Source organism: Silurus meridionalis, chromosome 25 (genome assembly GCF_014805685.1).
Source record: "Silurus meridionalis isolate SWU-2019-XX chromosome 25, ASM1480568v1, whole genome shotgun sequence".
Lineage (NCBI taxonomy): Eukaryota > Metazoa > Chordata > Actinopteri > Siluriformes > Siluridae > Silurus > Silurus meridionalis.
In genome coordinates, this window is record NC_060908.1 from 10,415,958 (window position 1) to 10,443,054 (window position 27,097).

The window sequence follows — 27,097 nt, forward strand, 5'->3', positions numbered from 1 at the left end:
TTAAATCTGAAGACACGCCCACTGATGTGGAGTTGCGCTTTGACATTGAGCACACCTGTGCCACGTAATTATGTCGGCGTGTTTGTGGCTTTATAAAAAGCACAGTTGAGTGGGACACTTTGATTCCTTTCCTCTCTGTAGGCTGGGTGGCTAGAAAAGGTATTTATTCTTCTACGCGCCTGGTGCTTTCCCCTGGTGAGTCGTTTGTTTTATTTTATTAGTTGCTAATCATGGTCTGAATGTGTGTTTGTTGGGAGGTGTGCATGAACGCAGCTAGCATATAGTGGTAATAGTTTAACCCCGTTTGTAAGGTAAGCAGCTTTATTGGGGGTTATTTTGGGAAAGGGGGAAACTGTTTGAAATGATTGTTTCCTGCTGTTTAGCTGCTGTTTCGTACCTGTTTCGTATTCGCTTTTACACACCGTTTCATAAACCCGAATTAGCTTGTTGGGTTACAGTTTGGACCAAGCGGACGTCGCGGTTGTAAACCGCTGTATTACTGAGTGTTTTAAAAGATTATTCTGTGCAACTGTTCTGTGCTATGTTTGAGTAAGGACTTGGATATTTATCTCTTGTGCAGGTGTATTAAATTAACAGGCTTGGTATTTTTGCTCCGTGAGCCGCTTGGACGCTTTTTAAATATTAATCGGGAGTTAATTGTTTTTCCTCTTTTTAACGTGTTTAAGTGTAAGTACCAATTACATAATTATTTCCACACGTAACTATCTGATGAGCTGTGATTTGAGACTTAAACAGAAGGGGAGTTTGTGTTTTGGGTTTATTTTTGGTTTATTCTTGTTTTTAAGAATTATGCACTGATTTGCGGTGTGCTCTGTCCCTTCTGTTACAAAGGATTTAATCTAGTCTCTTTTGATTGTGGGTAATTAACTGGTAAGCTGTAAATGGTATTAAAATTTGTAAGCATTCTTTTGTTTAATAAATTTGCACTATTTTTGTAAAGTCACGTCTCTGTCTTTAATCCCATCCGAACCAGCAGGGTCCTTCATATTTTTGTAACTTTGTTTGGTTTAATTATCCTTTTGGGTTCAATCTGTTTTCCTGGGTGAATAAATAACCCAGGGGGCGTAGTCGGTTCCTTATTTTTAATACCTTTTAACCAAGGGTTACATTTTAGTTTAAACATGATGTATTCTATTATGTTCTACTAAGAATGAAATAGTTTTATGAAATTTGCAAATCATTGCCTTCTGTTTTATTCACACTTTACATTATTTTTTTCAGGATTAAGGTTGTACAACTTTGACCAAATTTCTAGTGCTTAAAGCATATTCATGGGTTGGGTATAAATAAATAGGTGCTTTTTGGTAGCCTAAAAATCTTTTTTTAGAAGTGCAGTAAGAGTTGTTTAATTATTATGAAAGCAGGAGGTCGAGCGGCAGTTATTGAAGTTCTCCATTGCATTTCTATACTATTCATGTCCACTTGATGGTACTAAGGTGTTCACATGTTCAACTAATGTAAAACGTGTGCATGGAAGAGTTTTTTGCTAAACTACAGCTCAGGTTCTGCCTGTTTATTTATTCAACATAAGTGTGGTAACAACAATGTTAGGATGGCCTTGCTCTCTCTACAATCTCCAGTAGCATTGCTGGAATGCCCAGGTGAACCAAAACTTCCTATGATGTATGGGATGGGTACTAGCTATCGGAAGTGGAAAGTAGTCCCCACCTAGAGGAAGAGAGGCTTGCCTTTTAATACACTGAACAGACCTGCATAATTTTAGACTGTAGTCTGGTGCATCAATCTTTCCATAACACTGGTTCCAAGAGTACATCAGTTTATTCATCCTGACTTCATTAAAAGTGCAGCTTATGATTTACTTGAAGGGAAAAAAAGCTGTGTGGTTACTTGAGACTGAATGTGACATACTAGATAGACAGTTGAGTTTAAAGTAGTAAAATCAGGAACTACTGTAGACATATCTTCCTACTGATAGATTTGCTTCTATGCCAATAGTGATAGATTTGTATGCACTTAAAATTTCACACACAAAATGAAAATCTGTCCTGGATTTAATCCTGTACAACAAAAGCTCTGTGACTTACCCCTGTCAGTGCAAATGGCAGTATTAGATAAACAAAGTGCTAGAGAATGATGGCATAATTAAAAAGATTCAAAGAGAAAGAATAAAACAAAACTTGTGCACTGATTTATGGGAACCTACAAAGGCTGTGAACAAGTCTTCTGTTATCACTAATCAAAAATAATCTGTTTGATTTCAGTGGCTCACTAATGTTCTCCTCTCTTGACCTAAAAATGCATACTACCAAGTCCCATTACATGAGGAGAGCAGAGAACTAATCACTTTTATTACCCATGAAGGCCTGTAGCAGCTCTGAAGAATACCATACTCACTCTGTTTGGCACCGACTACTTTTTAACAAATGATTACCCTGATGTTAAAGGCCTTGATGTGGTACACTGTTACTTAGGACTATTTTTTGTTTGTTTGTTTTTTACATTCAGTGAGGAAAATAAGTTTTTGAACATCCTGCTATTTTGCAAGTTCTCCCACTTAGAAATCATGGAGGGGTCTGAAATTGTATTCGTAGGTGCATGTCCACTGTGAGACATAATCTAAAAACAAAATCCAGAAATCACAATGTATGATTTTTTTTAACTATTTGTATGATACAGCTGCAAATAAGTATTTGAACACCTGAGTCAATGTTAATATTTGGTACAGTAGCCTTTGTTTGCAATTACAGAGGTCAAATGTTTCCTGTAGTTTTTCACCAAGTTTGCACACACTACAGGAGGGATTTTGGCCCACTCCTCCACACAGATCGTCTAGTTCACAATGTCATTAAACTATTTGGTGAATATTTTAGAGTTTTATTTATGGTGACAGAACTGATGTAACTGATGTCATTTTGTACTATGCAACCATTAATTGTATACAAACTGACTGTTTTCAGTTGACCATCAGCAACTGACTAGCTACAATCTTGCAACTATCTGAGGTTGGTTCATATGGCAACCACTTGGGCCCCCATGATATCCACTTTGCCACACCATAGCAACCAGCTGGGACATAGCAACCACTTAGCAACATCTAATAAGCCAAAATGTTTGTCAAAGCAATGGCCTATTAGCATCAGAGCTAGCTAGCTTAACAACCACTTAGCAACACCCTGGCAACAAACTAGCAGTGTTTAAGCACTCAATCTTCAAACAAGTTTCAGCCACTTTACTGTTGATATTTTAAACAGTTTCACACACCCTGAATTTGACACAGATTTTAATTGTAAAAATAATTAAGCCGCACCAGTCTATAAGCCGCAGGTGTCCACATTGAAACTAATTAACTTTTTTACACGGTGTAACGGGTGGAATATGTTGCGCTTCCTTTAGGAGCATAGCAGTATTTTGGGAATAGCCTGGTGCCGCATTTTTCAATTACTGCATGTGTGGAGGCCGAGGAAAATGTCCCTATTTTCTGATGCTCATTTCTAAGTTTCTTTGACTAACCCGTAACGGTGTTGATAAGAGAAATAAAAAAGCATGAGTTTTGGAAACCTGTCTGTGCTTATGATTTCTGTTGCAACTGGAGTTAGCGAGCTCTCCCTTCACCCAGACTCAACGTGCTACAACGGCTTGTATTTAAACAGTAGCCGACCAAGAAAGTCATTGTTCGCTGTCTTCCTCCTTCCTTTTACAACTATTTCTCTCTGGAGTTTATCTTTTGGCATCGTCGTGCGTTCATGCAGCTCAGAACACAGGTGAGGTGCTTTTTTTTTTTTTTTTTTTTTTTTTCCTTCCCCCGTTTCCGCTTTAGGAAATTTCATTGGTCAAATGTTATGGGGTTCAGTTTTTTGGCTTGAAGTTTGTGAAACTGGGAAAAACCCAGGAACTATGTATAAATAAGCCGCTTCGTTGTTTAAGCCGCAAAAATGCGGTACATATTCAAGTGTTAAACAGTGATTCTGCTTTAGTGTTTTTAGTTGGCTCAACAATATAATTTGTTTAAGAACTTAACTTTCCTGTATTCTTTTAATGCAATTAACAGAGATTCATAGCAAATTTGTTCAAGCTAAAATAAAATCAGATGGATGGCAGGGATGCTGCCAGTGAGTACGGCTTTTGCTCTATTCTGTATTTTTTAAACTGTACTCCTGGCTCAATCATTTAGAATTTGGTGATGTACTGACCCACTATATAATTGTAAGAACAAACATTGACAAGTTGTACTTTTGTAAGTTGTTTCAGATAAGTTAAATACGTTCCTGAGGCACCAGTGATTAGCAATCCTGCCACTTCCTTATTCAGATCTGTGTGATCCCGATGACCAACCTCTGGACAGAGTTTTCTTCAATTGGAGACCACTCTGAAGTGGTTGAGCTAAGGATAGTTTCTCATGAACAGCCTAAGGATTCATGACGTTACTGAGAACTCAAGAACTATCTCAACTCAAGAGGATGGAGCTGAACTGTAATCAACATAAACAATTGTTGTGAAAAGCAGTTTGCATGAAAATCTCTGCATTTAAGTGCCTATCACTGAACAGCACACCCCAGCAATGATAACACTAATGAACAGTCATTAAGTGACACCAGATAAGGGTGGGTTCCTCTTTGAGTCACGTTCTTTTTAAGGTTTCGTCTTCATACAGTCTCAGGGAGTTTTTCCTTGCCAGGAATAAAATTAGGGATAAACTTGTAAAGGATAAACTTATAGGCACCAAATTTAGAAGTTTATCTCTGTAAAGCTGCTTTGGAACAATGTCCATTGTTAAAAGCGCTATAGAAATAAAACTGCACTGAACTGAATTTATTAAGACAGTCTGCTAAATGCCATGAATGTAAATGTCCTTTAGCAAACTTTTAAGAGGACATGTGTTCACTGTGATCGCGTTGCTCCGTACGGACGGGTGTGTTTCGGCCCACACTGCGTACAAAAGTGCACACGATACATTTTAGCCGAAACTATATAATTTCATAAATCATTAAATAGCGTAGGGTGTGGAATCATTTGATTTCACTTGAGTGATTGCGCACACTCATATTTTTTATTTCGTTGTCATTTCCATGTTGTACTGCTGCATTCATTCAGTTTTAAAATAATGCATTTTCCAACCTGCATATTAATTAAGCATCAGCACTGCGTTAGAAAAGTAAGCAAGATTTCAAATTGTGTTAAAATACACTAGACACGTAAACAGCTCTTATTAGTGGCCCTAAACAAGGATCCACGAAATTGGCCATTCCTCTGGATTCCTAGATTCTCTGGATATTTACCTTGTGTGCGGCGAGCGGCGGAGAGCGCTGCAGGGTTAACAGCGCCATGGCCGGAGCTGATACGATGTCCTGGGTGGAAAGCAGCTTTTTAGGAGCGCATCAGAACATTGAGAATTTTATGTCGCGTCAGCATCTACCCTGGGTACAGTAGTGTAGTCCTGCAGACACATCGAAGACAACCGAGAAAGTATCGCCGCCTTTAATCTAATGGTAATCACACTCGACAAAGCTCGGTGGTTGGTGCAGTTTATGCATCAGGTTTTTAGGCTCCGCAACCTGGACCAACCGCATCACCCTGATTTCAGCTTCTCCCTAACAACAGCGGGGCGCGTGCAGCCACTGCGGCCAATCCGACGCCGTTTTCCACGTGCCGTCAGGTCGAGCTGAAGAACAAGCTTGCCGAACACGCAGCGGCGTGTCAGGGCCGCTATTTAAAGACAGTCAAGTCGCAAACAAAGTCGTCATATTTCCAAAAATTTGAGAAAATAATAATATTTTGACAAATACCCATAATATAACGATGGGAAATGTCGCAAAATTCCGAGAAGAAAGTTGGAATATTCGTGATGAACTCGTATATGGTCACCTGGTGACAATCCTTATTTTTTTTTTACTATTTGTCTATTATTTGTCTCGCCTTGTTCCTGAGTAACGCTAACAGGATTACTTCACAAATTCCTTACACCTGGTATTCTTGATTGTTATGCAAAATATTAAGGATTTTTGATGTCTGACTTTATTTGGTAAGAGTAAAGCGTGTAGTCTATACATAGTCAAGTTTTTTTTTTTTTTTTTTTTTGGAACGTCACATTACACATTTAGTCCCAATTTGCCCGTATAATGAAGATTTGTGTTCATCAGCCACAAGGCTCTTAGTAATGGCAGGTACTAATGTAGGGTCTGGGGTGCACTCTGTGTTCGAATTTATCAGTAGGGCTAAGATAAGAATTATATAGCAGCCCATTTAAGATCTTCCTCTCCAAACCATGTAAACCATATCTTCAAGGAGCTCAAATTGTGCAATTGGGCACTGGAACAGGTTTGGGTTACAACAAATCATCATTAGTGGTAGATCTGTGTAGCTTTTTGCTTTTTAAAATAAAGTCTCTTTATTAAATTATTTTTGTTGCATCACACCGGCGGAAACAAAATACTGGCACAAAATGAGCAAGGGCATGACTCGTACTGTATGTCATACTGACCATAATTCTTGTACAAGCAGAAAAGCAGAAGTGAAGTATTTTGTTTCTGCCGGTGTGATCACGCAACAAAAATAATTTAATAAAAATAGAAGACTTTGACACCTAGCATGACTATTTAAGATGTAACTCTTAGAATGTCAAAGAAGGCAAAGAAATTTTGGACCACTATACTTCATACTATAGTGGTCCAAAATTTCTTTGCCTTCTTTGACATTCTAAGAGTTACATCTTAAATAGTCATGCTAGGTGTCAAAGTCTTCTATTTTGAGTTGATCAATCATATTTATTGCAGTGTTCATTGTTTATGATTGTTTACATTTCACAATCTGTTAAATTGATCGTTACTCTTGCAGCTTGTGTACTGGCAGGTTTTGTCTAGTTATTTTGTGTGGCGTATGTCTGGCAACTCAAGACCATTTAAATCTTTCGCGTGATGTTGCTGAGGGTGAATTCAATCTGAGAACTAAAGTAAATCATGAACTGCATGTCCAGAATATCTCCAGAAGAAATATGGAAAGTAACTGTGGTGTGAAATGTGGATGGCAGTGCAGTACCAGAGGCTTTAAGCTTCGGCCAAGGCTTTACTACATCGAACATTACCAAGAGCATATCAAATGTTTTGAACCTCTTGTTCATTTATGGACCATGCAATTTGAAGGTAAACATCACTTCTTCAAATAGGATGTGCAACGAAATTTAAAAATGTCTTGCAGGCAGATGCCTGCATATGATGACACCATCTTAGTTCACCAGCATTCTTTAAACCATTTTGATATTTTGTTCACAGTGCTAAGAGAAAAAATCAGGACTTCTTATTCTTAATCCTCCAGCAGCCTTAGACATAGTTTATAAGTAAACATGGGGGAAAAAAAGACACATACAGTACATACATTACAAATTTACAATAGTGCAAATGCAAGAAATAGAGGTGTGTGCATGTAAAACGTGTACAGTGTGCAATGTTAACATGGAAGGCATGTATGTGCAAAGTTCTGAGGAGGAAAATTTTATCTGTTATTATTCACATTTGTAAAAGGGGTGTATGGGTGTGTGCAATGTATGCACAGGTGGTCTGTGTTATTGCATTGTGTGTGTGTGTGTGTGTGTGTGTGTAAGGAACGGGAAGTTGCCACCTCTTAGACAGAAATTATAACTGCTGGAGAAGGTTATACTGAAAATACACAGATCTCAGTGATACCAACTCATCTGCAACTTAAAACAGTGTTAATTTCCTATGCCCCTGGAATGTTAAAAGATCTGGTCTGATGTGTTCCCATTTGCTCGATTCTTGCATAATGTTGCTGACAGCCTAGGAGCTGGAAATGCAGTTAATAAAAATTGGGGAAAAAATCCACAAAATTAACAAAAGGACAAAACATTCTGGTATCACTGAAGCAATGCACAGCTTCAAGGCTTACCCCAGCAGCAGAGGTTTTGTGAAGCAATCCTGCCTCACAGAAGCAGGAAGTCAATGTGGACGATATGGTTTGAAGAATTTAACTGAAGTCCCTAGTACTTTTCGCAGTTGATGTCTCTTCCGCTAAATGTTTACATTAAGTACAATTATAGTATATGTTAGTTGGAATGTATCACTTCATTAAGAGACACTGCTGGCTTAAAACTTTTCCCACTGTCATTTGTTCTTTATTAATTTATTTATTTTTTCACGTTCAACAAGACACACAGCTGTACTTTGTGCCTTCCCTGTCTACTTGTTTTAAGAAACTGTGTTTTTAAGACACGAAATGTAGGTTTTATACATCTCATTTTAGTTTTAAAGCTATTTATCTGCTTATGTTAATGAAGGTATCTCATACTTGTTAGACTGATTGCAGACATTGCAGATTCAGCCATAGCTCATGTATGCAAGCATGGTCAATGGAGAACAGAGGTCCACTGTGCAGTTTGGCTTTGCTGCGATTGCTATTGTGCTGGAAGGTGACATTCTTCTGAGGGACATTACCAGGTTGGCTGATGCTTTTCTCTTGAGCTTTGGTGTGAGTTACATCTCGATTATCCAAAAGAGCTGATCCACATTTTCAGTTTCTTCCAACAAGTATTACTGGACTTAGATCACCCAAATCCTCTATATTGTAAGACTTTTGCTTTATCCTGACCAAAAGGTCGGCCCCCGAGAACACAGCATGGATGCCCGAGAGGGGTGTGGGCCAGGATGTGGGCCCTAACACGTTTTCCTCCAGGACTCACGGCAGGGGACTAAAGACCCCGCAACCCCCCTTTCGAGAACCAGAACGTTTCCTGGAATACAGTAGGCTCCCGGAGAGCTACCCTTGGTCTTGACCACCACATCTCCATACAAATGGTGGATCTGCAGACAAGTGTCTGACCCTCTTCCCTCCTTTTCCTGTTACATCCTCAACACAGAACATTCTACAGCACACCGGATGATTATGTGTAAGAAAGGTCATATCACATGTAAATAACGACAGAAAATGTTCATGTTTCATTTCTTTACAAAGGTTTATCGCGACTGGTACACAGGTCCCATTCCCACAGCAATAGAACAAATAATAAAAAAAGGTTTTAATAAAGTTAAAGAAAACATAACTCTATACAAGGCGTGCCCACTACAGATGTATACAGGCGAGGTGCCTCCCACAGGTCTGTAAGAACCAATCAATGCAAACTTCCATGGCTAAATAATGTTTACATAATGCTTACTCTATCTGGGTATTTAAGGAGAACTGACCAACAATTCAGGGAATCTGTAAACAGATATCCCGCACGATTACTGTGTGTAGTCTCGTACCAGGTATGAAAGGTTTTATATTTCCTGTTTAAATGTAAATACTATTGGTTTGTATTTATGTTTTATTTTAATTGAACTATAAATTGGCTTTGAATTGTGATTTTCTTACCTGGTTAATAAATTGTTATGTTTAATTTTATTCTGTGTTGCTCGGTAAATGTTGACACTGCAAGTAATAACGTTGCATCCGCAGTTACCGTAAGGACTGGAAATCAGGCTAGGATCGGCCTAAATCCCAGTTAGATAGTGAATAACACATCAACTGAGGATTTTAGAGATACGACTAGCACTTGGCGTTAGTTTAAGTGTACTTAGAAGCGTGGAGGCTAACAATATGTATTTCCGCTTAGAGTAACATTTCTAATCACTCTAAATAGGGTCAGCCTCAACCTCTGATTATTTCAATATTATTCTATTCATTATCTGTGGTTAGAAATAATTATTGTAATAATTGTCACCTCTAAGGGGACTAAATAAAGTATGTTTAAAGTTGAGCACGCAGAGAGCGGCCGCTTAAGCATATAGTCCAACCTCTGGCAGCGACCAATACTGATTCGCTTATGACCGTTGACCAGTATGTTAATTATAGGGCCCATACTAGGATCTTGTGCGACTGTGTGAACCGAATGAACGAGTGTAATGCCAGAGCTTAATCAGAATAACTAGACAAACATCCATCAAAATTATACTATTAGTAAAATAACAACCTATGCAAATATTTATTGTTTTATCTAAATGGAGTCAGATAAAAGGTCAATAACAAAAATGAAGTAATACATTAATCCAAATCGTATTATCTAATGTGAAAGGAAAGATTAGAACGCGCGAGAATCCTTCGCCAAGCCTCTGGAAACCGTCGTTGGACCAGTGGGTGGTTCCCCGCCTTACAATATCTAAACTCAAACATCTAGATTGATAAAATTTACTTTATTTTACTTACTGTTATGTTGAATATTTTTACAACTTCTACATATTGTGACACTGTTTTGTCAACATGTTAATGCATGTAGCAAACCCCCAGCCAGACAATGGGGAAGCGTACTGATGTTTCAAAAAGCTTTTATTTTGTGTTCAGCCGTCAGCCTTTTCTTGGAAAACACAAAATCTACCTTTCCTTGATGAAAAACCTTTTCTTAGTGAAACACCGTAAGAGCTACAGAACAGATGAATAACAAATAATACAATCAGCTCTTACAAACATAAACATGAATAGCCATTTATAAGAAACCCTTTTGTGATGTCACACAATGATGTCACAAATGAGTGTCATGTGACACTGACGTATCACATGACAAGTGGTAACAACACATTAAAACACTTCTTCACAGTTAAATAGATTAAACCACATATTAATGCATATACATATTAAACGAATCAATTATAGTGCCTTGTTCCTGTTACAGCTAGGTGCTTAATTATCCCTTACTTTCCTTGAGAACCTTGTACGATTTCAGAGCATTTTAGCGACATGACTTTCCTTTTCCATGTGTGCATCTCACTAACTAGTGGGGGCGGAGTTAAAGGACTATACCGTATGGGGGCAGAGTTAAAGGACTATACTGTATGGGGGCGGAGTTAAAGGACTATACCGTATGGGGCGGAAGAGACCAAACAAAATGGAGCTCAAAAGGATTACCTTATTTACTCTTTTCTTAGAGTTAGTTACACTCCCACCAATCATGAGTGAATAATGGGATGTACACAGACTGCATTAAGCACGAATGATTTCAACTGAAAATTAGCCTTCCCGAAACCTGTATAAGGACAAAGACATCTTATGTCAAAGTTGGAAACTTAGCAACGTCTATGTACTATTATGCACTATAGAGGGAAGGAGCCGATTTAATTAGACTCCAGCAACAGAACAAGCTTCTGGATTGGGCGCTCAACTTCTGACAACTCGTGAAGATGCTCCCCTTTCTTGCCAAGCTTACGGTCACCAAGCTGGAGTTTAACTCTCCGTACAAGTCCATCTTTGTCAGTAGTGACTTTTGAAACTCTACCCAATCTCCACTCATTCCTCTGCAAATCCTCTCCTTTCAGGATTACGATATCTCCAACTTGTAAATTCCTTTTTGGAGCATGCCAGCGCTGTCTAAGAACTATGTTGGCGAGGTATGCCTTTCGCCATTGACTCCAAAACTGTTCTGCAAGGTATTGAACATGTCTCCAACTTTTCTTGCCATACATATCTTCCTTGGCAAGCTGAATAGCATCTTCAGTGTTTTTGACACTTGCGAGCCCATCGTCCACATAAAGGTCCCATATAAAAAAATCTCGAGCCGTGAGGGTAGATGTCACGATTCTCCTTAGCTAGATTTAAGTGGAGAACTCCACTTAAGTTGTTCATGTTGGGCCCAGAGAGGAGGTGATGATTTAAGCTTGTTTCTTTGTATCTGGCTGAGCAATCAAACACTACACGAAGTTTATCTGGCTTCTTCACGTGATGCACACCATGATGGGGAATGTACCATCTCTCCCCTTCACTCCCACCGTCATTGACCTGCTCAGCGTCTCCCTTCCCAATGACTTCCTCCATGAACTCAACATGATGTTCCTTATACCTTTCATCCCGTTGTAATTTCCTTTTAAGGTGAAGGAGGCGTCATAGCAGAGCCTTTGTTGTCAGGCAGGCTGGGTCTGGTTTTGAAGGGCAGAGGCATTTCATAATGTCCAGACACATTTTTCCTTATTCCCATATCCAGTATGTTAAAAAATATGATGTCTTTTTGTGACACAATTTTGCTGTTGTCATTGCCATCTTTGAAGTCAGACTCTAGAACGCGAATGACGTCGGTAGGAGTTAACGGAGGTAGCTCTTTAAATGTAATTCTGTGACACAGATGATGTGTGCTCAACGCATCCTGGGTTTGTAGTGAGCGCCCTACAATACTCCATCCTAAATCAGTCCTTACAGCATAGGGTTCCTCGTCATCTCCTAAAAGGACCTTCCTTGGTGCCATAGCTCTTGAGCAGTTGTAGCCGATCAAAAGACCTACTACACAGTCCTTCAGTGGTTGTATTTTGTCCACTATTTCTGCCAGATGACTCCATTTTTATCATAGTCGTCAACTTCAGTTTCACTGGATACTTGTCAGCATTAAGACCATCACTCACTTCTTGGTCAATGAATGTAGTATCGCTTTGAGTGTCGAGCAGTGCATAGACGAGTTTCTGCGTGGTTGGATAATTTTTAGATGAAACCCAGACTGGTATTACCATAGATGTATTTAACTTCACCTGCTACACTGAGTGACGTTGCAGCAGCACTTTGATTTGTTTCTGGTTCTGATGTAGTCCTTTCTCTTTTATAGTTGTCATCATGCAGGGCTGTAGGATGCTTTCCTTTACAGTGGTCACAGAAAAGACGATGACGGCAGTCTCTCACGCTGTGGCCGGGTTTCAGGCATCCATAACAGAGTCTTTTCTCCTTTATATAGTTGCGTCGCTCAACTAACACCATCTCAGTGAACTTGTAGCATGCGTGTAGTTGGTGTCTATTATCTTGACAAAGGATACATGAAACCTTAACTTTCCCCTGTTGTGACTTGTGTTTTTCATTTTTAGTGACTATTTGAGTGGTAAACACACTAGCTTTGGTTTTCTTCACATCTGAGGTTTCTCTTCTCAGTGATAGAATCTGACAAATGAAGGGCATGAAAGGACGTAATGGGATTGCAAGCAATCTCGGCTTCATCTGACGTGAATCTGGGCAAACTCTTTGAAACTTGGGAATTCTTGATTTTCATTTAGGCTTTGTGTGACTTGTCGGTTCCAGCGTAAAGCTGCCCAGTCTGGTAGTTTGTGAACGAGCTTCCGATTTTCTTCCCAGTCGTTTAATATGTCGAGACCCTTGACATGAGGCATGGCATCTTGACAAGCATTCAGAAAATCTGAGAAGCGTCTCAGTCCTTCAGCATCCTTCGATGGAATTCTCGGCCAGTTGGTGAGCTTCTCTCTAAACGCTTTCTGAATGGCGAATGGCTGGCCAAAGCGACGATTTAGTTTGTCCCATGTGTCTTGGTATGCTTCATTGTCATTTCGGTAAAAGTTGCCATCTAAAGCCTGCCGTGCTGGGCCACCAACGTACTTTTTTAGGTAGTATAGTTTTTCGGCTGGCGTGATTGCCCTTTGGTCTATGAGTAAAGTGAATGCTGCCTTCCATTCAATAAATTGTATGGGATAGCGTAGGTGCATCCACTGATCATTTTGAAGACATATTTCACCCTATTTCAACATATTACACCGTGTTTCTTTCATTAAAGCCTGTGTAAAGTACATTAGTGTATAATATTTGTATATTATATATGGGTGCGCTTTATAGTATATATTATATATGGGTACGCTTTATAGTCCGGAAATTACGGTAATCGGGGTTTACAGCATAGTTTTTTTGGATAATGAGCTAATAGTGTACAGTATGTTGTCATTCCTTCACTCCTGCTTTGTGCATGTTGAGCCTATTACTTTTAGGTTGTTTTGGAGCTTATTGTTCACAGGTCACCCAATGTTTCTACCATTAACTGCTGTTTTCCTTGTCAGGCTTCTTAGTACACTGATTCTAATTATACTAAAGTCCCCTTTGAAATTACAGGAATAAGTACAAAAATAGGACATATTTTTATGTGACTGTGCAAATTTATTTTTTTTGATGAGAATGATTACTGTTTTTAGGGGCCACCACTTTCAGCATTGGAAAATACAGTGCATCCAGAAAGCATTCACAATGCTTCAGTTTTCCTCAAACATCTAAAAACAATACCCCATAATGACAACATGAAAGAAGTTTGTTTGAAATCCTTGTAAATTTATATAAAAAAAAAAAAATTAAAAAAATTAAAAAAGGGACAAAAGTAGCCTTTCCCATGATCCTCTGAATTAGGCTCAGGTGCATCCACTGATCATTTTGAAGATGTTTCTACAACTTGATTGGAGTCAACTTGTGGAAATTCAGTTAACTGGACATGATTTGGAAAGAGACACACGTCTATATGGGGTCCCACAATTAACAGTGCATGTCAAAGCACTAACCAAGCCATGAAGCCCAAGGAATTGTCAGTAGATTTCTAAAACAGGGTTGTATTGAGGCACAGATCTGGGGAAAGGTACAAAAAGATTTCTACAGCATTGAAGGTCCCATTGAAGGTCCCAATAAGCACATAAATGGAAGAAGTTTGGAACCACCAGGACTCTTCCTAGATCTTGCCGCCCAGCCAAACTGAGCTATTGGGGAAGAAGAGCCTTAATCAGGGAGGTGACTAAGAACCTGATTGTCACTCTGAAAAAGCTCCAGCATTTCTCTGTGGAGAACAACCATCTCTGCAGCACTCCACTAATCATGCCTGTATGGTAGAGTGGCCAGACGGAAGCCACTCTTCAGTAAAATGCAAGTGACCAGCTGCCTGAAGTTTGCCATAAGACACTTGAAGAACTATCAGACAATGAGAAACAAAGATTAAGCTCTTTGGCCTGAATGCCAAGCGTCATGTCTGGAGGAAACTAGGCATCACACTCTCATCACCTGCCCAATACCATTCCTATAATGAAGCATAATGGTGGCAGCATCATGCTGTGGGGGTGTTTTTTAGCAGCAGGAACTGGGAGACTAGTCAGGATTGAGGAAAAGATGAATGCAGCAATGTACAGAGACATCAATGATAAATCTGCTTTAGAGTGCTCTGGACCTCAGACTGGGGCGATGGTTCGTCTTCCAACAGGACCACGACCCTAAGCACACAGTAAAGATAACAAAGGAGTGGCTATGGGACGACTCTGTGAATGTCCTCGATTGGCCCAGCCAGAGCCCAGAATTCAACCCGATTGAACAGGTCTGATCAAACTTCTTATTAATTGTTAATTTAATTCATTTTCGAATAAGGCTGTAACATAACATGTGGACAAAGTGAAGCACTGTGAAATAAGTTTGTGCACAATTTCATTGAAGTAAACCTTACATTTGAAAATATTTGCTGGGAGATTCTAGCTTGTCAATATTTAATCTATTTAATTCATTGAAAAAAATTTCAGTTTTTTATTAACAATCTTGCATTATTGCTTTATTGTGCATAAAGGACCAGAGTGAAAATCAGTATTAGATGTGATCTATTTGCCCTCAGCAGGCACTGCATTAAAAGAAAAGATTTTTGTGGAAACACCTTCAGAAATAGATGTCTGTGAACACTGTTCCTGCTATCCACAAATGCTCTATCATGCCATGAAAAAACCATATGCAAAAATTATTGAGAAATGCTGCTATCTTCTCTGGACCAAAGCTCATTTCAAATATACCAAAACATTTCTGTGGTCAGAGAAGTTGAAATTTAAATTTATTCTTGGAAATCCTGGATGCTGCATCCTCTGAAACTAAAGAGGAGAGGGACCATCCAAATGCAGATACAAATGGTGTCTTAATTGAACAATTTGCAACTTGTTTTAGACTCGGCAAATCAATCACCAGACCTTAACCAAATTTAACATATATATCACCTTTCTAAATGAAGTAACCCCCAAAACAAATAGCTGAAAGAAACTGTGGTACAAGACTAAAAAAACATCACAAGGGTTGCTGCGTCATGAGTGGGTACAAGTAGGGGATATGCAACCACCCACACGTTTTTGTCAAGATTATCTTTTGATCTCACACCCAAATGTTTTTAGCATATAACAAAAACAAAAGAATTAGTCTTGCCAGGTTGTATAAAAGGTGAAAAAATATCTAATGTGATTTATCTTGATTTCAATATTTTATATCTTAAAGACATGCTGTTTAGATGTTTTACATTTACTGTAGGTTTTTTTTTTTTTTTTTTTTTTAAAAACAGGAAGAAGTAAGTGCTGTAACACTTCAAAGGTTTTGTGGTGCCTGAAGGAAGTGAATATGATCTAATGTTTAAATAAGCAACTTCTAAAAGTTGGTCAGTCTGTAATCAAGATTCTAATGCATGGTTCCTACAGGGAAAGTATTGGTGATGGATCTCAAAGTGTTCTTTTAATTTTTTGCCTCAGCATTTAATAGAACCATGTGGAAACAGCTGAAACATATAATTCTTTAATCTTAGTACTCTGAAATGCAAAAAGTCAGATTTATTAGATTTTTTTAGTACATAGGAACTCACACATTAAACCTAGTTTTGCACATTAATGCTGGTAATTTGTATTTCAATCTTTAACATAGACCAAGCGGGTAAGAAGCTGGTAGATGCAGCTATGGTTTTTAAATTCACTGCTATTTTTGGTTAGCTTGAAGTTTCAGTTTCGATTCTGTGACTTGCAAAATACATGTATTTGCATGACTCGTGCAGAGTGCAAAAAAGATTTTCGGCAGCATATTTAACACTCCTCGTGGAACTAATGTCCCAAGGTAGGGAAATAAATTTATGCAATGGTTATTTAAAAAAATTTGAAATTAAATTATATTAAGTTTTACTTGTATATTCATATCTTTGATATCTCTGGTGTATTTAATGTCAAAGAACAGAAACGTTGCAATGGCCAAAAGCTTACTGTTGAGCAGCTGAAGCAAATAGAGCAGAAGAGATGTGAAGCTATGAGGAGGCTTGCTGCTCACAATGATCCTATGCTCATTGGAGAAAGCTGGCACAAGCATATTGAGACTGAATTCACCAAACCTTATTTTACTAAGGTACAGTATATAACCACATTTAACAAACACATAATTTAAAGCTATGTGCATTTGTACTGTTAGGACTGTTATGGCATTGACACAGTGTCAAATGTAGTGTCTTCTGATTTTTAGCTGATGACATTTGTCAGTGAGGAGAGGAAACATTTCACTGTCTATCCTAGAAAAGAGCAGGTCTTCTTTTGGACAAATGTGTGTGCATTCGAGGCTGTAAGTATATTCATGGATGTGTGTATATATACAGTGCTTTCCAAAAGTATTCAGACCTCCTTTACTTGTTGAAATTTTATGTTGCAGCCTAATAATACAATCTTTTAAATGTATCTATTTTTCTCATTAGTTTATCAGTACCCCATAATTACAAAAGAAATGAAAACAAAATACTTTAAATTATCCTAGATGCTTTTTTAAATAAAAGAAACTGAAATATCATATATAAATGTTTTATAAAGAAATACTCAGACCTTTTGAAACACATTCAAGAATTAGATCAAGTGCCTCCTAATTCTCTTGATTAAGATGTCCTACACCTTGATTGGGGTCCAGCTGTGGAAAAGTTTATTGATTGAACATGGTTTGGAAATACACACACACCTCTATAGAGGGCTTCACAGCTGGCAATGAACATCAGAGCAAAAACCAAGCCATGAGGTGAAAGGAACTGCCAGCAGAGCACAGAGACATGATTGTTGCATGACACAGATCTGGGGAAGACTACAAAAAACTGCTGCTGCATTAAGACTTTTCAATAGCACAGTGGCCTACATCATTTTCAATGCAAGAATTTTGGCAGAATCAAGACACTTTCAAGAGCTGGTCACCCGGCCAAACTAAACAACTGGAGGAGAAGGTCCTTATTGAGAGAAGTGACCAAGAAGATCTTCACACAGAGATCCTGTGTGAAGATGGAACAAAGTTCCAGAAGGACAACCTCACTGTAGGCCTCCACCAATCTGTGTTTTTACAGCAGAGTGGCTGGATGAAACCCTCTCCTCGGTGCAAAAACCATGGAAACCTGCTGAAGGACTCTCAGACTGTGTGGAACAAGATTCTCTAATGTTCGCAAGATTAAACTGTTTGGCCTCAACTCTAAATGCTATGTGTGGAGGAAACCAGGCACCACTCATCACTCGCTGAAAACCATCTCACCAGTGAAGCATGATGGTGGCAGCCAGATCCATGATTAAACCCTACTGAATATCTCTGAAAAGAACTGAATGTGGCTGTCCACCGATGGTCTACATCTAACCTGACTGAACTTGAGAGAATTTGCCATGGAGAATGGCAGAAGATCCAGCAATCAATGTGTGAAAAGTTTTTTGCATCACACATAAAAAGACTCACACACACACACACACACACACACACACACACACATACATACATACATACATACACTGGCGATCAAAATTAGGGAACAATTTATAAACAATTAAACAATTCTGAAATAATGTCATCTTCACTGCTCAACAGTTGAAGGAGTTTTTGTCCTGTCTATTCCATTCCAACACCTTTTCCACAAAATAACTAAGGCATTTAAAAAAAAACATTTAGCAGAAAACACACCGATCAAAATTAGAGAACAACAATGACTGTAGCATGGAAAAAGATTACAACAAAATTTTCTGAAGGTTACAACAGTCAGCAATTAGTAGGAAGTGTACAGGCCTCTGCTCTGAATGACTTCAGCACATCTGCAGCCACAGGACAGCACTAGTCTTTTACACTGCTCTGGTGTTTTTCCCCTTCAGCCACTGCTCGTAACCTTGGGGTAACTATGGATAATGAACTGTCCTTCCTTCCACATGTCGCTAATGTTTCTCGTTCTTGTCGATTTTTTTCTCTATAACATCCGAAGGATTCGACCATTTCTGTCCATACAGGCTGCCAAGGTGCTTGTTCAGTCGCTTGACTACTGCAAGTCTCTGCTGGCAGGTCTTCCCCTGATCGCTATTCGTCCCCTGCAAATGATCCAAAACGCAGCTGCATGACTTGTGTTCAATCAGTTCTCCCACACCACCCCACTGCTGCGCTCCCTTCACTGGCTTCCAGTAGCTGCACATATCAGATTCAAAACACTGATGCTTGCCTACAAGGCCAAAAATGGACCAGCACCATCTTACCTCAGTGACCTCATCACATGAGGTCTGAGATCCTCCAGCACTGCTCGACTGGTACCTCCTTCTCTCAGAATGAGAGGTAAGTACACTTCAAGGCTCTTTTCTGTTCTGGCACTGAGGTGGTGGAATGAACTTCCCTTAGATGTTTGTACAGCAGAGTCCCTGACTATCTTCAAGCGACGACTGAAGACCTACCTCTTCCTGAAATACTTAAATTAGCACTTCCAAGCTTGTAGAATTCAAGGGTTATATTTATATTAAGTTTGTAATCTTGCGTACCAGTGTAGATTTATTCATTACTAGAGACTCAAAGCACTTTTGTACGTCGCTCTGGATGAGGGCGTCTGCTAAATGCCGCAAATGTGCATGTAAATGGTGTGATTTTTGGTCCACTCTTCTTCCAGTCTCCTCCACAGTTTGGTGGAAGGAACTGCTTTACCCGTTTTGCCAACTCCTGCTGCAAAAAACATGCCCCAAACCATGACACTTCCTCTTTCACTTTTCACTGACTTCTTTACACACTTTGGGTTCAGTCTTTTTCCAGTTAGTTGCCGAACATAATGTTTCCCATCGGACCCAAATAAAAACTTTAACCCTAAACCTTCTTTCATCACTGAAGTGAACTTTGGACCAGTTCTCCTCTGTCCACACATGTTCCTCAGCAAAGCTTAGTCTAGCCTTTTGATTCTTTCTGCTAATGAGAGGTTTGGTCACTGCAGAGTGGGCTTTCAGTCCAAATGCTCTTAAACGTCGAGACACTATATGATGAGACAGATCCTTACCCTGTTCAGCGCTGAACTGGTGAGCAATTCCAGCTGCAGTGTGGAAACGATTGCCCATTGAGATCCTCTGCAGTATCCTGTCCTCTCTTTTTGTATTTGTCTTCCGTGGACGACCAGCCTTCTTGGCGGACTTAAATGAGTGTGATGTTGTAAAGATTCAATATTCCTGAAATCACAGATTTGGAACGAGCAACTTGTCTTGCTATGGCTGATAGGGTCATCCCTTTGACCTTCATCTGGACAACCTGCTGCCGGAGGCTTTCAGTCACTTTAGAACGGCCCACCATCTTGCAGAGTCAGTGAAACTGGAAGTTAGGCTGCCAGTTAAATAGGGGTTGACAGATAATCAAGGAAATTAGCAACAGGTACCAGATTAACACCAATAACTGGTGGGTATCTGAAAGTGTTCTCTAATTTTGATCAGTGTGTTTTCTGCAAAAAAAAATAGATATATCTATCTATCTATCTATCTATCTATCTATCTATCTATCTATTCATCTATCTATCTATCTATCTATCTATCTATCTATCTATCTATCTATCTATCTATCTATCTATCTATCTATCTATCTATCTATCTATCTATCTATAATATATATCTATCTATCTATCTATCTATAATATATATCTATCTATCTATCTATCTATAATATATATCTATAATATAGATATATATTATAGATATATAATATATATATCTTTTGACAGTAACTAATACTGTAACGCGTTACTCTTCAAAACAAACCCGTACCGTTACCCGTACCTTATGGTGCATTACCCATTACTTTTTTTAAATGAATGAATTTCGGCTGAAGTGTAGACTACAGTCTAATCTGTTTACAGCAGCGACACATTGTAGGATTGGTGGATGAACCACTGTAAACACGAAGAAGACTGTGGGCTGTGGCGTGTCTTCGTTTATTCAGGTCTGTGCGGCAGTAATGGCGAGTCGAGGCGAGAGCAAGACAAGTTTTTCAAAGTGGAAATATGCTCATTATTTCACTTTAGTTGAGTATAAATACAAAAGCTTTTTAGTCAAATGTAAGCTGTGTCTTTCTGGTTCGAAGGTCTTATCTACTGCGATAGCAGCATCTCCAGAAACTCCATGCTCGACGAAGCTAGAAGCTAACCCGGTGTTCTGTTCTACATTGTTGATAGTTTTTATACTTAAGCTGTGACAGAAACATTTTTAAGAGCTCAACACAACAGCTTTTATGATGCAGAAGCCACTTTAGTTTTTGATTCTAAATATTATTCAGCTTGTTTTGTTATTTCAGAAATCCTTGTGATATATTCAGTTTGTGCTGGTCTGACTTTAATAAAATAGTGTTTAAAAATTACTTTGTGTTTAAGTCAGTTTTGTGTTTGTATAGACCATAACTCATAAAAGGGCAAAAGTGTTGGAGATGTTATGGCAGTGGAGTTTTAACCAGATTGTTCAAGATTCTGGAAGGTGAAAGGATGCCTGAGAAATGGAAAAGGAGTTTAGTACATTGTGTTACAAGGAGTTGCATTGTGTGTTTGTGGATTTAGAGAAAGCATACGACAGGGTGGAGAGAGGAGTTGTGGTATTGTATGAGGAAGTCAGGTGTGTCAGAGAAGTATGTGATTGGCTCTGAGCACTTTCCTGTTTGCAGTGGTGATGGACACGTTGAGAGACGAGGTCAGACAGGAGTCTCCATGGACTATGACGTTTGTGGATGATATCGTGATTTGTGGTAAGAGTAGGGAGCAGGTGAAAAAGAGCATGGAGAGGTGAGGGTACGTGCTGGAGAGAAGGGGAATGAAAGTCAGTGGCATTGACTAAAAGACAGGAGGTGAAGCTGGAGGTAGCAGAGCTGAAGATGCTAAGATTTTCATTGGGAGTGATGAGGATGGACAAGATAAGATACAACTTTATTGGAGCGACAGCACATGTAGGATGTTTTTGGGGAGAAAGTGAGGGAGGCACGATTGAAAGGGTTTGATATGTGCTGAGGATGGACATGGGTTATATCGGTAGGAGAATGCTGAGAATTTTACATTTTGCATTTTCTCCCATCGATATACCGTCGCAAAATTGTACTGAACCATGACCTAAAAACTAAGGTACAAACAGCACTGTTACTTTTGTGTACCGTTACAACCCTAATATATATATATATATATATATATATATATATATATATATATATATATATATATATATATATATATATATATATATATATATATGCATGCAGTGGTGTGAAAATGTTCGCCTCTTCCTGATTTTATTTATTTTTTTTTTTGCATGTTTTTCACACTTTAATGTTTCAGATCATCAAACTAATTTAAATATTATTAAAAGATAACACAAGTAAAAACATGCGATTTTTAAATGAAAGTTTTTATTATTAAGGGAAAACACAATCCAAAACTACATGGCCCTGTGTGAAAATGTGTTTACCCCCCCTGTTAAAACTGTGGTTTATTACACCCGAGTTAAATTTCTCCTGCCTCACCAAGGCCTGATTACTGCCACACCTGTTTGCAATCAAGAAATCTCTTAAATAGGACCTGCCTGACAAAGTGAAGTGGACCAAAAGATCCTCAAAAGCTAGACATTATGCTGAGATCCAAATAAATTTAGAAACAAATAAGAAAGAAAGTAATTGAGATCCATCAGTCTGGAAAAGGTTATAAAGCCATTTCTAAAGCTTTGGGACTCCAGCGAACCACAGTGAGAGTCATTATTCACAAATGGCAAAAAAGAACCTTCCCAGGAGTGGCCGGCTGACCAAAATTACCCTAAGACCACAGCAACGACTCATCCAAGAGGTCACAAAAGACCCCACAACAACATCCAAAGAACTGCAGGCCTCACTTGCCTCTGGTCAGTGTTCATGACTCCACCATAAGAAAAAGACTGGGCAAAAATGTTCTGCATGGCAGAGTTTTAAGATGAAAACCGCTGCTGAGCAAAAATAACACAAAGGCTCGTCTCAGTTTTGCCAGAAAACATCTTCATTATCCCCAAGATTTTTGGAAAAATACTCTGTGGACTGACGAGACAAAAGGTTTTTGGAAGGTGTGTCCCATTACGTCTGGCGTAAAGTAACACCGGCTTTTAGAAAAAGAAAATCATACCAACAGAAAAAATATGGTGGTGGTGTGATGTCTGGGGCTGTTTTGCTGCTTCAGGACCTGGAAGACTGGCTGTGATAAATAGAACCATGAATTCTGCTGTTTACCAAAAAATCCTGAAGGAGAATGTCTGGCCATCTGTTTGTGACCTCAAGCTGAAGCAAACTTGGGTTTGCAAAACCTTAATTGCAGTTGATGCTGTTAAGGGTGGACAACCAGTTATTAGGTTTAGGGGGCAAACACATTTTCACACAGGGACAATTAGTTTTGGATTGTGATTTCCCTCAATTATATCAATAATCAATCATTTAAAAACTGCATGTTGTGTTCACTTATCTTTTATTAATATTTAAATTAGTATGATTAGACAAAACATTAAAGTGTGAAAAACATGCAAAGAAATCATCACACACTTTTCACACCACTGTATGATTATTATTATTATTATTATTATTATTATATACATGTTATTGGTATTCAGGTGAAAGTGGTCATCCTTGGACAAGACCCATATCCCAGACCAGGTCAGGCTCATGGTCTGTGCTTTAGTGTCCCGAGGCCTTCACCACCACCTCCAAGGTATATATTTTACAGACAAAATTTCAACTAATGATTTTTCACAAAATTAGTTATATTGTAACAGATTTCTGTCATTTTAACTAAGTGGTTAATACCCAATTCTGTGTTTCCATTGGCTTAGTTTGGAAAATATATTCACCGAACTCGCAATAGATATCAAGGACTTCCAACACCCTGGCCATGGGGACCTGACAGGATGGGCTAAACAAGGTTAATTACATTTACATGCCACAAAGATGATTTTTACCCTTAAATATGCATATGCAGCAATTCGGTTAAAATCTAATGAGTGAAAATAGTGTAGTGACTTTAATTAGAATGAAGTATTATAGTATTATAGTAAGCATGCTTTAATGCTTTAAAAAAAAGTATAATAATAGTATAGTTTACAATGATTAAAATATGCTTAGTGGTTAGCGTATGCATTTATGTAGTGTGCCTATAAAGCCCTTGTTTTTCTCCTACTGTCAGGTGTTCTACTTCTCAACTCTGTTCTGACTGTGAGAAGCAGAGAGCCGACATCCCACCAGGATTGTGGATGGGAGAAATTCACTGATGCTGTAGTTCAGAGCCTAAGTAGGAATTTGAAAGGGCTGGTCTTTTTGCTGTGGGGATCACATGCTCAAAGGAAAGGCAAATTCATTAATAGAGTGAGTTTCCAGAACCAGACTGTTAAAATGGTGTCCATGTTTTACATTTGACTTTTAATGTGTAGTCTACAAATTATCTAAAGTCTCACCAGATTTTACATTATATTTTTTCAGTTGCTTTTTTTAGGTAATTGTCTACCGTTCCCTGTAATTGAATGAATATTATATATTTTTTTTATTTTGTTGCCATCTAGTAGCGTTGTATTCAGTGACTGCAGTAATTGCATATAGTTCACACTCCTGGATTTTAAAATAATCCAAGACTGGGTTTAATAGTATACTAGTCTAATAATAAACAAGTGGTTACCCTTTAAATAATCTTTTTTTTTTTTTTTTTTTTTTTTGCTGTCATGTGAATGTGTAATAGAATACTAAAAAATGCATCTAATAAATCTAATAAATGTATATATAAATGAGAAGATGCCAAAGAGATAACAAAACACAACAGAATATTAGTAAGTTGTAATTATTGTTTTGCCTACCTGCTGCACTTACATATGGTGCATATGGGGTTTAATAACAAACACCCACTCGCTGGGAGGAAATGAGCTACAGTGTATATTACGGAAACCACCACTCACTTGTAGGAAATGGGCTGCTGCTTAACTTTTCTTTAAGATCAAGAACCTAGACATTAACATTTTATTAATAATTACTTTTAAAATAAACTATTTTATGTTAATATAATTTACACATTAGTTCTGTCATTTACAAAAACTAGCCTACAAAAAATAAATTCTATAAAAGCTTTTCCTGTTGTTCTTTGAATATAGAAATGTTATTGAATGGCTCTTAATCAGTCTATTTGCAGGCATACACCAGCTTAAGAGGAGCTTGCGAGGTGCACAATACAATGATCGATATTAATAATCATATTATTTATCATTTTAATGTACATTCTCTCATTCTCTCACTTTAATAAGTACTGGCTATGGCTTAAGGAGTTATTTCTCAAGTATAACTGCACTTCCACGGATCATAGAGCTGAAATATCAGGCTTGTCACCAATGGAGCTCATAGAATCAGACATAATTAAAATGCATATTTATTTTAGGAAAACTATGTGCTGCACATATTGCTCTCTATTATATCTGAGTTCTAAAAAAACGATGTGTAAAATTGATGTAGAGCTTTTCACTGCTCGCTATGCATGTAAATTTGCTATGTAGCATTGCTTATAACATTTCTCTTATTTGCAGTCACACCATCATGTCCTTGAGACAAGCCATCCATCACCTTACTCTGCTCACATGGGCTTTTTTGGATGCAGACACTTCTCAAAGACCAACAGCATACTTATGGCATCAGGAAAGACACCAATCGATTGGAATGCTCTGTAACTAGTGTATATTTGTGTATATTTTGAATTGTTGTTATGAGTTATTGAAACATCAGTATAATCTTACTGCAATCTCTCTTACTGCAAGTCTGGTCAAAATAAAAGTAAGGTTATAATAGATATTAGTTATGTTACCTAACTTTTGTGGGTATCTCCTTTTAATAATTTTTCTGCTAATGGGTTTAATGAAAAGAAATGTGATAAAAAATAAACATGCTTATAAACATTTCAGTGTTAACATATTATATAATTGATCAAGTTATAAAATATTAAACCAAGATCTTCGTTTCATACATCACAAATATTTTCTTTTAATAAAATGTTACATGTTCAACAATTAATGATAAAAGTGTTGATGTAAAATTTTACAGTGTCTATTTACACTCTAATGACCAATGTTGCAATTGCAAAATGGCAAATTGAGTTTACAACTCAATATTTCAAATCGTCAGCTTGGAATAGCCTTCTCAGCAATAGTTTCTTCCCAGTTTACGAAGTGAAATCAATTCAACAGTTATAGTCATGCAAACTCTATAATAGTGTAATGTAGCCCTTCAGATCTTTATTTGTTTATAATAGTATTAGCTTCACAGACACAAACATACAGACACAGTACTTGGCTAAATCTATAACAATTACCATGAAAATAGCTGGAAAACTGAGAGGTCAAAATTAAAAGTATAATTCTATGTTAGCCAGCTAGCTTGTTGCTAAGGGTACTCATTCTTTGTGTTGTAGTCAAGACCAATTAAACCCAGACAAATAAAAGGCAAAATCCAGACTGTGTCGAGGACCAAAACATTGAGGGGTTAAGACTAATAACAGTCCAAGACCAAATCAGACCAAGACCAGACTAGTATATTATTATATATAAATGTTTCATAAAAAGTGGAGGTAAATAATTAGTTCTCTATTTCATTATCTAATTCAAATGTCACGTTTCTAGTGCTCTCACCATGAAGAGGGGGTGGTACCAAAGTGTATGTGCATGAAAAGCAGACAAAAAAACCCCCTAAATATTAAAAACAATGCACAAATCTGCCCCAGGCACAGACCCTACTTAAACTAATGTTTGCAAAATTTAATTTTTCATTTGTTAAATCTACATTCCATCTCTATATAAAACATCAGTATACAGAAGTGAATTATGGATTTAATATTGATTTCCACTAACAATAGATTAAGGCGGGTCTGTAGCAGTGCAAACAACAGATGTGTAGTAATGTTTTCTGAAACCTAGTATGGATTAAACCAAATAATTAACTTTATTTGTAGTTCTTTGTTGTGTTGTTTTGACTGTATTACTTTGCCATTATTAATTAATTTTCATTAGTAAACACATAGTAACATAAAATAATCATATGTAATTTCATATGAAGCCTAATAAAATGTGATTAAAGCATTTGTGGAGGTTTCTGTGTTGTTTTTTTTGCCATTTTACATGTCAAACATCCCATGATTGAGGAATACGCTGTGTGTACTTTTTTAGAAATATGTTTGAATGTTATAATTATACAGTATAATTGTAATGTTAAATGTGTGGCAACAGACATAAGTAAAAATAATTAAATATAAAATAAATTATGTAGGCTATAAATATTCTAAAAATATATATATATATATATATATATATTACTTTTTCTACTGAAC

The 27,097-nt window shown here is 37.8% G+C and overlaps 2 protein-coding genes across 7 annotated transcripts in view; one reads left to right on the plus strand and one right to left on the minus strand.

The window, feature by feature from the left end:
- The window catches only part of ssh1b (slingshot protein phosphatase 1b), a 40,068-nt gene extending 34,090 nt beyond the window's left edge, over positions 1-5,978 (minus strand). For 2 of the 5 annotated variants that reach the window (XM_046839085.1, XM_046839084.1), the window contains exon 1: positions 5,259-5,976. In XM_046839085.1, coding sequence (XP_046695041.1) covers positions 5,259-5,306 — 48 coding nt within the window. In that variant the 5' untranslated portion in view covers positions 5,307-5,976. Of the gene's footprint in view, positions 1-5,258 lie in introns of all 5 variants that reach the window. The other 3 variants (XM_046839083.1, XM_046839080.1, XM_046839086.1) reach the window with 3 other exon arrangements.
- On the plus strand, positions 74-25,673 carry ungb (uracil DNA glycosylase b). Of its 2 annotated transcripts, none has more exons than XM_046839090.1 (7): positions 74-195; positions 16,703-16,872; positions 16,987-17,082; positions 23,361-23,458; positions 23,580-23,668; positions 23,930-24,108; positions 25,308-25,673. In XM_046839090.1, exons 2-7 carry the CDS (start codon positions 16,777-16,779, stop codon positions 25,446-25,448), a joined length of 699 nt encoding a protein of 232 aa, XP_046695046.1. In that variant the 5' UTR covers positions 74-195; positions 16,703-16,776; the 3' UTR covers positions 25,449-25,673. The 2 variants fall into 2 exon arrangements, with proteins under 2 accessions (XP_046695046.1, XP_046695045.1); XM_046839089.1 differs by lacking the exon at positions 74-195 and adding an exon at positions 16,045-16,590.
- Positions 25,674-27,097: the final 1,424 nt, after the last annotated feature.